At 44.8% G+C, this 12015-nt stretch overlaps 1 protein-coding gene across 1 annotated transcript in view; it reads left to right on the forward strand.

Moving 5' to 3' along the window:
• LOC148843081 (protein S-acyltransferase 24-like) overlaps positions 1-10069 on the forward strand; it is a 68937-nt gene extending 58868 nt beyond the window's left edge. Inside the window, exons 8-13 of the mRNA XM_088957952.1 lie at positions 7986-8043; positions 8187-8264; positions 8375-8473; positions 8663-8741; positions 8828-8976; positions 9465-10069. Of these exons, the coding sequence (XP_088814078.1) occupies positions 7986-8043; positions 8187-8264; positions 8375-8473; positions 8663-8741; positions 8828-8976; positions 9465-9881 (880 nt within the window). The 3' untranslated portion in view covers positions 9882-10069. The remainder of the gene's footprint in view (positions 1-7985; positions 8044-8186; positions 8265-8374; positions 8474-8662; positions 8742-8827; positions 8977-9464) is intronic.
• The last annotated feature ends 1946 nt before the right edge of the window (positions 10070-12015 follow it).

Consider the following 12015-nt stretch of genomic DNA (forward strand, 5'->3'; position numbering starts at 1 on the left):
GGGTGAGGTCTTAGAATTGTACCTCTCAACAAGCAACGAGGTGGTCAGTTCGGTACTAATTAAAGAAACAGACCGGGTCCAGCGACCCATCTATTATGTTAGTAAAATTTTGCAAGGAGTAGAGACAAGGTACTCGCAGATAGAAAAGCTAGCATACGCACTAGTGACAGCAGCTCGGAAACTCCGCCCATACTTCCAGGGTCACACCGTCATCGTCCTGACTAACAAACCTCTGAGACAAGTTTTACTCAAACCCGAGGTTTCCGGTCGACTGACGAAATGGGCCATCGAACTCAGCGAGTACGACCTCCAGTACAAACCAAGAACTGCTATTAAGGCCCAAGCTTTGGCAGATTTTATTGTTGAGTGCACTTACCATGAAGCCCCACATGTCGAGCTCGAGGTCCCCAGTTCGGGTGAACCCGGAGCTCCCGAGCCAATAGAGTCTGAACCCCGTGAAGTAGCAGCCAGTGTGGCATCTCTCCTGGTCAGGCGAAACGCGAACTGGGATGAGGAGCCCTGGATCCTTCACGTGGATGGTTCCTCGAACTGGCAAGGCAGCGGAGCTGGAATAGTCTTATGCGGCCCGGGCGGCACAAAATTAGAGTATGCACTACGCTTTGAGTTCGCGGCATCCAACAACGAGGCAGAGTACGAAGCACTGATAGCTGGGCTGGACCTAGCGTGAAAGGTAAAGGCAAAACACTTGGTCATCTGCAGCGATTCCCAGCTCGTGGTCAACCAAGTTACGGGCGAGTATGAAGCACGCGAGCTCTCCATGATCGCATATTTGGCGAAAGTAAAAGAAGCCATGCTCAACTTCCAGTCACACTTCATCAGGCAAATCCCGATGTCAGAGAACACTGAGGCCGACGCTCTGTCCCGGTTAGCCAGCACAAGTCACAACAACATGAGAACTGTTTACATAGAGGACTTACCTCGGCCTAGTATTCTCGGGGGGACAGAGGAGGTCGCTCCCGTCTTGGAAGCAGAGCCAAGCTGGATCGATCCACTCGCGAGCTTCTTGATGGACGGAACCCTCCCTGCAAAACGCAATGTGGCCAAGAGGGTGCATTGCCAGGCAGCCAAATACGTCATAATAGAAGAACGGTTATACCGACGGTCGTACACGCTCCCCTACTTGCGTTGCCTGCGACCTGTCGAAGCCGAGTTCGTACTCCGCGACACTCATGAAGGCCCGTGCAGCGGACACTTGGGGGGCAGAGCACTCGCCCAAAAAGCACTTCGACAAGGATACTACTGGCCAACGATGAAGGCAGAAGCTGTCGAGCTCGTCAGAAAATGCGACAAATGTCAGAAGCACGCCAATATCCACCATCCACCTGCCTCCGACCTCAAATACCTCGCCAGCCCGTGGCCCTTTGAACAATGGGGCATCGACCTCCTGGGGCCATTCCCACCAGCAACAGGTGGAAGAAAATTCCTAGTTGTTGCAGTAGATTACTTTACGAAGTGGATAGAAGCCGAACCTCTGGCAACTGTTACGGCCCGAAACATACAAAACTTCTTTTGGAAGAACATAGTATGTCACTTCGGGTTACCTCGGGTACTAATCTCCGACAACGACAAGCAGTTTGAGGATATCAAGTTCCAAGAGTGGTGCCAGAACATGGGGATTCGGCAAAACTTCACATCAGTCGCGCACCCGCAGGCAAACGGTCAGACGGAAGTAATGAACAGAGCCATCCTGCGTGGACTGAAAGCACATCCGGATTGAGCTAAGGGATTGTGGGCCGAAGAGCTACCAAGTGTCTTATGGGCTCACCGAACTACAGAAAAAACCACCACGGGAGAAACCCCCTTCAACCTCACCTACGGCACTGAAGTAGTGATCCCGGCGGTTATCGAAGTACCAACATTGCGACTAGAAACATACGACGATCGGACGAACGGCGACGAGTTACGTACCAACCTTGACCTATTGGACGAGGTAAGGGACCTCGCGCACATACGAACAGCGGCATACCAGCAGCAGGTAGCTCGCTACTACAATACCAGAGTAAAGCAACGAAGCTTCCGAGTCGGCGACCTGGTCCTTCGTAAGATTATGGTGCCCGAACCCGGCGTGGGCAAACTTGGACCAAACTGGGAAGGGCCCTATAAAGTAAAAAGAGCGCTCGGGGGGGCATACGAACTCGAAACCTTGGAAGGCAAACAAGTACCTCGAGCGTGGAACATCGTGAACTTAAGGCGATACTACCTATAAACCGCCAAGCGAAGTGGACGAAATCAGGTCCTATGTGCCACGATGCAGAGCCAAGAGGAACCTCGGCGTAAACAAGAAAGTGGCATATTCAGTTCGACAAAGAATCAGTTCGGGGAAAAGGAACACTTGGGCAAAAAGATTATCTATTCCGTTGCAAGAAACAGGAGTACATTGGCCATCAGAAGGGACTTACAAAAAAAAAAAAAAGGTTGTTACATGCCTGAAGCTACTTCTTCGCCATCAGAAGGCACTTCAACAACACCCGAAGGCCCTGCCTCTCCTTCAGAGTCCGGCTCGCCATCGGCAGCATTGGCCATCTCCTAAGTTATACGCGAAGTGGATATGGCACTAACATCGAGGTCGGGGTACGTATTCCAGATCATCCACCTGCTCAGTTTGAACCCCCTCCTGTAAGAATCCACCATCAGATCGTCAAAACGCGGAGAGGCAATGTAGTCTTCAACGACCTTCTTCTTGGCGTCTTCAATGCCTTGGGAAAAAATCTGTGTTCTCTCCCTGATGTCCTCTTGAAGATATTCGACTTGATGCTGCAAATCCAACTTCAAGTCTGCCATATGCTTGACAACTACCCCCATGGCCTCGGCGTCACGCTGAGACCTTGCCTGCCTGGCCATCGCGACGTGAGCAGCCTCTTCGGCAGCGTAAGCGGCCGCCTCAGCAGCCCGGGTATTCGCCTCTGCAGCACGGAAAGCTTCTTCAGTAGCGTGAGCAGCAGCCTCAGCAGCTCGCGCTTGTCGCGAGCTCCTCTCCACTTGGGCTGCTAAGGCATGAATTGAAGAATTCACCTACCAAAAGAAACAAGTGAGCAATAACAACAAAAGCGACAAAAAATGAAGAAGGCAGACGGAATCTAACTTACCACCATAGCATGTGTTATGGCGCGGCAGGCGACCTGATTCAAGGGAAGATCGGTCCACTACTCTTCTGAAGAGCGTAGTTCGGCGTCAACACGCCCCTGAACTCCCCTTGAGCTCCCGAGCCCGAGGGCCCAGCCCGCGTATGAGCGGACCCAGAGTGAGCAGGAGCGCTTGAGTATGCAGGAGTGCCCGTATGAGTGGTCTCAACGTAAGGCGCCCCGACAGTTTCATGCATCGGTGGAGTCACCTCGGGCTCCCTGGGCAGATCCTCATCCAGGGGCAGCTCGGTACGAGTTCGCTTGGTGACCCGCTTCCTCCTCTTCATACCTTGGAACAGACGCCCCCCACGAGTTCTCTCCGCGTCCATCACACCTGCAGAAACGTGTTTGAAATCAGAAAAAAATGAAAGAACAAAGCAAGCAAGAAACCACATAACTAGAAACCTACCCGAACTCAGGCCGACCGCAATAAGCTTGGCCTCCGTTAAGTAGTGATGGCACTTTAAACCTTGTCGTGCCCATTGTCGGAGGCCCTTCATCGTCTCTTTATCGAGAGTAACACCTGAATCAGGAGCGGCCTCACCCCACCAGGTCTGAAAGGGCCATCCTTGTGCACTTCGCACACCGAAGTAGTCCCGCTTCCACGTCGGGACCTTATTAGGAAGATCGTGCAGAAGCTTAAAACCCTGGCGAGGAGAAAGGTAATACACCTGTCTTCCCCCAGGAAGAGAACCCGCCTGTCTCTTGAGCATCAAGATGGAGGAGAATATCTCTAAGTCCAAGGGGAAATTCTGCTCGCAAAAAAGGGAAATTGTCCCCACCAGGTTCCGAATAGAGTTCGGACGAAGTTGGCCAATGGTGACACCGAAGTGGTTTATGACTTCGACGAGAAGGGGGTGGAAGGGAAGTCGCAACCCCGCAGCGAGCTGCTCTCGAAAAATCACAATCTCATCAGGACCGTGTTCCCAAGGAAAGCTACCCGAAGGAATAAAATATGTATACCCCCCGGGAAGGTTGTAAGACATAAGTATGGATTGAAGCCCCTCAGGCGTCATGGTCGAGAGACCAAACCTGTCTAGCATCCGACCTCGGCGAGAGGTAGACGCCAAACTGCCCGAAGCGGCTCGGCCTACTGGTTCATAGTCCTCGAGTTCCACCTCAGGATCACTGAGGCAGTCGGGGGACACGACTCGGTTGGTAGAACCTACGTCGGCCCTACTTGAAGAGTCGTCTAAGCTATCAAAGCTAGACATCGAGGAAAAGGTGGATTCAGGAAGGTACTCACCGGAAGAAAGTTTTGAAGGCTCTGGAGACGGGAACAAGCCAAAGAACCTTGAAGGCTATGTAACCAGCCTTGACGCGAGCTGGAAAAAACTTGGACGCGAGCTGAAAAGTTGGACACGAGCTCGGTAGACAAACCGCAGAAGTGACAAATCGACTGGGGTCCCCCACTATTTATAGCTACAGTAACCAAGAATCGACCGTGCAGATCAAAGACGATCCGACGACCCATGTTTTCGCTGACCACACGTCCCATAAGGTCGAGACGTGATTGGCGCACGTCTTTCCGAAAAAGAGCGAAACGTTAGCGCACGCCTTCTTGAAACCGACGTCGCGCCGACACGCGTCTTTCCGAAACTGACTGCGCCGTACGTCTCCCTGACAGCCGCCCGCGCACGTACAGCAGTGCACGCCTTTTTGAATGACCCGCTGTCACGTCCCAGCGGCGCGAATTTTTGAAATTTAAAACGTGCGCTGTCACAACCATCAACATTTATGAGTAGGCACGTTTCCAGCCTTCTCGGAAATCGAAGAACCCTGGCAAAAGCAACTCGCACAGTCAAGATTCGAAGGACGGGACAAATCCACCTACTACCTCGCGAAACTCCCCGCACCAGGGCAAGACCCTTGGCGCTGGGAGTGGGGGGCAATTGATGAAGGAAGATTTGGCCCGACCTCACAGTTATGCGACACGTGGCGGAAACAACAACTTGGCAAAAAGGGCCAAGCCTAAGGCGTGAACAAGGGGACACCAGCGGACCGAACTCCCTACGGGGGGCCCGAACTCACCCTTGGCCCAAAACCAGAGCAATCGAGACTGGCCAACCTTGTAACAGCTCGGGATATACCTCGCCGAACTGGTCGACCTTGTAATAGCTCGGGATATACTTCGTCGAACTGGCCGACCTTGTAACAGCTCGGGATATACCTTGCCGAACTGGCCGACCTTGTAACAGCTCGGGATATACCTTGCCGAACTGGCCAACCTTGTAACAGCTCGGGATATACCTCGCCGAACTGGCCATTCTTGTAACAGTTCGGGATACACCTCGCCGAACTGACCTGCCCTATAGATACCTCCGAACTCAAGACTTCGCCTCGCTCACCACTCCGCATCACCTTCTGGGCACCAAAACCAAACAAGTCGTACCATGCCTGACACTGAGGAAGTCCGTGCCCGAGGGCACCACACCTAACTGACTTGGGATCTGACGCTTGGCAACCGCACTCTAAACGGCCACCTGCCACCGCCACTGACACCGCCATCTCCAGTTAGAGAGACGGTTAGGCAATGACGGTTCTGTCCCAACAGAAAGGACGACGGCCGAATTGACAAGTGCACGGGTTATCATACCCGACCTGACAAGGGCCTCGGAGCGAGTGCGCGAAGTGATTATAAGATCCCCCTGCCCCCAACAAAGAAGGTATGCAAACTTTGCGCTATCTGGTGTTATCTTGCTTTTGAAGGATTCTAACTTGAGCTTCGGAGCCGCTACATCGGGTTCCCCCCCGGAGCTTCCTCATCTCCTCCGTTTCAGGTTCCCTGCTACCCATTTCAGAAGCAAGGTCGTTGACAGCTAAGACCAGCCGGATCGCGCTTCATCAATATCCAAGTTAATTTCATAAATTCAGATGGCTATTTTATTCTGTAAATTTATCAGATAAATGTTTGTATGCTCATTCCAATATTTGTGCTTCTATATATGGGAAGAAAACTTTATTACAGTATAAAGAATAGAAAATATCCTATGGTTTGGTAGTTAAGAACTTGGATAGACTGCCAAGAAAAAACACAGATGCCGTTTGTGGGCTTATACATGGACACATGCACAAGGTGCATGCCCAAAACCAAAGAAGCAAGCCAAACATCCAGAAGGACATTACTCTGCCAAAAACACCAGCAAAACTCAGGCCTTCATACGCCACTTTTAATTAATCCAAATTTGGCTGAAAGCTATCTACATCAGTTCAACTGAAGTCAATTTGAAATGCAATGCAAATCTTTCATATATGGATCCTTTCCATTTCTGTAACTTTTGTCATCATCACTATCTAAGCTTTGTCCCAACTATATGGGGTTGGCTACATGCATCCTGTTTCACCATTCCATTCCGTTCAGTGCCATATCATCATCGTCATCGTCATTGAAGCCTTATCCCAACCATACGGCTACATGGATCCTGTTTTCCATTTCGTTCTGTTCAATGCCATATCCATTGTTAAACTATGAGCCCTTAAATCATTTCTTACTATAATCCATGTCCTTTGTTTGCCCTAGCTCTTCTAGCTTTGTCAACTTGTAACAGATCACAGTTTCTGTGGCTTTTGTATTTAAGTTATACTTATTACCATGTAAATTCTGTACAATCGGTTGCACAAACTTGACTATTATAATAATACAACACAATCTTTACTTATCAGAAAATATGGATAGAGGATTACTAAAAAGACTTTACATTTTGAACAACATTTCCAATTTAAGTGATCTATACATTTCCACAAACATCCTTCTAGCTTAAGAGCCGGCATTAGCTGGACTATATGGAAAGAAAGGAACCTATTTTTTTTTCAGATAAGGAGAGAAGAGAAACAGTTGTTGAAGCGATCCACATCAGGGTACTTAATTGATTTGTTAATGGGAGAGCTTATCTCTCCCATTCTCTATATAACATTGTACTTAATTGCTTTTATTTTAATAAATTTTCACAGTTAGTGATCCAAAAAAAAAAAAAAAAGAAAGAAAAGAAAAACTCTACTAGTTGAACTTGTCTTACACCCCTGGTCCCATGCCTGGATAAAGAGGGCTGCATCGGGTTGGCAGCTGGCACTAAGACTTATGCAAACTTTCATGATCATGGATCCTGATTTGTCTTCTCATGGCACTGAACGGAGCAGAATGGAAAAACAGGATTCGTGTAGCCAACCTATGGTTGGGACAAGGCTTAGATGATGATGATGATCGTTCAAGCTTAAGAAAATATTGACATCTATGGGATAGAAAAGCTTTTGAGATGTGACACCATGCGGTGCTTGTCTCTTGCATTTTTCTGTTACTTTATTTTATCTTTACGACTGGTAAAGAAGAGGTTACCCTTATGACAGGTTCGTTTTTATATCATTTCTAATCTGTTGATGTTGCTAAAGTTCGGGAGTTCTACATCTGATTTCTGCTGTGCCATTTCTTTTTCCATTTAATCGATCTTAAATACTGTATCTTATTGCCTAATGGAGAAATGTTGTCGTGATCTTTAACTAACTTGATCATGTGTTTGATCTAAGAAAATGGGGCCGATTAGGTGAGAAGTGATTTTATTCATATTGTCGAAATGTTTCACTCTTATGGTCTGTGATTTGCAGGCATAAGGCATATGCAATCCAGGGACCTTTTTTGCCATAGGTGGTTTATAGATTTATTATTTGTTGGATGAGTCAGATCAGATTTTATATCCCATTTCATCTGGCTGAGCCAGAGCGGTTTTGGGTTGGACATTGGGAACCCTGCATAAAGTTGGCTATTTCTTTTTATGCTAATGCAGTTTTTGATAGGAAATGCTTGCACTTCTAGATGAGCCTTATTTTGGTTGATCTTTTTGCTCACAGCAAAGATCCAGGTTACATCAGAATGGACTTACGTGATTCAGAAAACCAGAAAGACGATGTAAATTGCTTTCATTTGCTGCTTGGTTCTTGGTTTTGGTGTTGCTCATTATTTATCAGTAACCAATTCTTCTCTTAAATCATGCATCAACACTCCCTTGGCCAATCAAAAGGAGCTCATGGGCATAATTTTTCTCTTAATAGGAACCTTTGTTGAAGGTTGAGTTAAATCATCCTGCTTTGCTGGCTGGGAATTGGTCTCAGCTCTGTGCAACATGCAAGGTAGCGTCTACTTCTGATTTGCATTCTTGTGTCTGCAGCTAGTTTCTGAACTACATTTTGTTCACTTTCTTAGCATCTAATTTATTTTTCCAATTTGCTTTGCTATTTAGATTGTCAGACCACTTCGCGCAAAGCATTGTTCTACATGTGATCGTTGTGTTGAACAGTTTGACCATCATTGTCCTTGGGTGTCAAATTGTATTGGGAAGGTGCTTTATCACTGATCAATTGCCTCTTTGTCCTTTCTTATTTGCACTTGTTCTTAAACTTTAAGAATAAAGGAAAGTAGGAAACATAAAGAATCATTCTCACCTTGTTGAATTATGCTTAGGACAGGCTCTGCTGATAATCTGGCTGACAGGTGGCTTTTCTTCTCTTTAATTAACTTATGATTGCAGAAAAACAAGTGGGATTTCTTCATATTTCTTATTCTAGAAGTTTCTGCAATGCTGGTTACTGGTGTAGTTGCTCTTATAAGTATGTTTCTTCTTTAATCAACTGAAACAATCTCGGCTTCACCTGTTCACCTGCCAGGAAGAAATAAAGAATTGCCATTAATGCAGGACTATTGAAAGATCCAACCGCTCCATCTTCTTTTGGGGCATGGATGAACCATGCTGGCACTCAGCATATAGGGACTGTATCATTTCTGATTGTGGACGTCTTCCTCTTTTTTGGTGTGGCAGCCTTAACTATCGTACAAGCTTCTCAGGTATGTGTATTTAATCTAAAGGTAGTGTTTTATATTATTAGAGTGCAAGTGAGTTGTTGGTCGTCGGTATAGGTGAGTTATTCATGCCATTAGGATACAACCCAGGTTTTGTATGGTTCAAGTCCTTTTCTATTACGTATTAAAAGAGTGGGTTCAACCTTTTATTTCTATTGGACTTCAACCTTTTTTTTTTCGGTTTAGTTTTGATTCCTTTTATTTCTATTCTTTTCTCATTTATGTATCCGTATTCTTGCTCTTGCTCTCTTAAAATGCAAGTGCCTGATCCTAGATTTTCTTAAGAAAGCAACCTCAAAGAAGGTGGACTAGGAAAAATGAAATCTTGAATTGGGTAATGGACTAGTGGTTTGGATGTCTATTTTTTATTTATATGATGCTTAATACTGATGTTTCATTATTCATGTAATGCTTGACACCGGTGAGACTGATGTTTCGTCAGCAACTAACACAAACTCACTTCTCTGCTATAGATCTCTCGCAACATAACAACAAACGAAATGGCAAATGCAATGCGCTATGGCTATCTTAGAGATCCAGGTGGTCATTTCAGAAATCCATATGATCATGGCATCAGGAAGAACTGTTCAGATTTCTTTATCAAAGGATACAATGAAGATGTAGAGTATACTGAAGAACCAAATCATTCCGGCACTGGAATGATGCAGATGGCAAGGAGTTCAAATTTGCAAAATAGGGAGAACCATTCTCATCATATCAGGAGTAATGCCCATGTTTCCAATGACGTGGATTCTAAGAGCACCAGACCTAATCATGCACGTGCGCACTCCTGGCAATGCAGCCGTAACCATGGAAAGGCCAATGGGCTCCCATTAGGGCTGGGTGTTGGCCTTGGAAGGAACAATGCTCGTTCTATTGTAATCTCATGATATCAAAACTTGGCAACCCACCAACTCCTCCGAAGTCCCCCACCCCACCAAAAAGAAAAGCGAAAGAAAAAAAAAATTCCATCATCATGGGTGCATTGTAGTCTTTTGTAGCTGTAATTGATTATGTGCATACACAAACGGTTAATCCCTTCAGTAATATAATTTATTATTGCATTTTTCTGAGGTTTCATGCTTTGTGAATTTTCTCTTCATTTTGTTTCGTTTTTGTTCATTAATAAAAACTCTTAAGGTTGCGTTTGGTAGCAGTGTAAAATCCGGTTCGATGTAATTTTACACTCTGGTTCAGTCTTACAGCTGTTTTGGTTGGAGTGTAAAATAAAAACGAATATTGATGTAAACGAACTTTTTGATAGATTTTTGCATCAAGAATAAATGCCGCTGCTTTCATCTCTCCAGTGATGCAAAGGTAGTTCTCTCAGTAATATCTCTCTTCTCCAAATTGCTTTCTCAACCTGTTGCTTCTCCTTCATGCATCTGGTGAGTGTGATTCTCTCTCTCTCTCTCTCTCCAAGAACAACCATAACTATGGCAGCCAACATGACCTTGGATGTCGGATTGCGATCACAATCACGACTTCAGTTGGTCAGTGGCCACCACGATACAACATCCATGATTCTAAGATGGCATCAGTCAGTCGACAGTGAAAACGATGGAATCAATCAGTCGGCAGTGAAAACCTGGACATGTCTTGGACAGAAGAGAAGCTTCTGCAACTACATGTTTTGGAGTAGCAGCAAAGTTCTAGATTTTGATCCCAAAACCAGAGTCTCAGTCTATAAGCCTAAATCCTACGAAGTTCTTGTCACAGATGCTGCAGATTTTGATCTCAAATTGATTTTCCGTGGGTTTTCTGTGGTTCAGATTTTCTGTTCTTTCTTCTGCTTTCCCTTCTAATTTCTTGCAAATATTTAACACAGATTCATCATTCATCCACTGATTCATCATAGGAAAATAGGGGTTCTTGTTCTACGATGAAAATGAAAGCATTTAATCCTAGCTGCAACTTAGGCTTTTGAAGATCATGCTCAATGTTGAAGTGGAAAAAAGAGAGGAATTGAGCTTAAGCGAGGCTATCTTTTACATCGATCATCCAAACACACAAGAGTGTAAAATGAGTATCAGAAATCTGTCCGTTGTTAAACACCATCTATCTAATTTTGTATTTACACCACAAACAAATCCGCACCCTAATTGACTAAGCATCTAATTTATGAGGGCTATTTTGTGAGTTAGTTTTGCAGGCACTGGTTTCTAGTTTCTGGTAGACTGATAGGGTAGGAATAGGATTGGTGCTAATATAGGCCGAAGGTTGGTGGTTGATTGAAGTAATGTTTAAATGTACTCAAGTAAGGTCAGTCCCATTCATGGTTTTAATTTTGCCAAAATTTTCGATTAGATGGAGGGTGGATAAAATTGAAACCACTGAATGTTTGGGCAAATCTGAGATATTTTTTAACCGCAATTTTAGTGCATTTATACCTTTGTCAAAATTGAAGGAATTATATACAAAGATGGAACCAAGGGTTCAAAATACCGAAACATATTTTCTAGGTATTATAGCTTTGCTTGCATGCAAAAACCATCGACTCGTCTAACAACTCACCAACTAGCTAGATGAACCATTGAACGATTTGAACCAGTCAATAGGTCACACGATAAATATTAATTCTTTTTTCCTTTTTGTGTATTTCTCTATCATTGATAGCATAATTTTTATCTATTATACCTGTTTGGGGAAAATCTATGATGCCAGAAAGACATCATACCAGAATGGCTTTGACCGATCATAACCCCCCATGAATTTTGGTGAAAATCCATCTGATTGTTTTTCACTTTTGTGATATTAGTTGATTGGTTGTAAATTTTTTCCATATCATATTTTTCTGGCATGTTTGTTTAATATGATGAAACATATTAGAGGAATGCATAGCATTTCTACAATTTTTTTTTTTGTTTTTTGTTCTATTTTTATATATTTATTAATTAGTTACACTATTATAGGTTGACTTATCTAACCCAAATGATTGAATTGCTAACTCAGGATTGAACAGAAAAATAGTTTGATTTTTAGATTGGTCATAAAAATATTTTGATTTTTAGGTTACCCATTTGA

The sequence above is a fragment of the Nelumbo lutea genome, chromosome 8 (assembly GCF_056320005.1).
Source record: "Nelumbo lutea isolate HS-2025 chromosome 8, American lotus-T2T, whole genome shotgun sequence".
NCBI lineage: Eukaryota > Viridiplantae > Streptophyta > Magnoliopsida > Proteales > Nelumbonaceae > Nelumbo > Nelumbo lutea.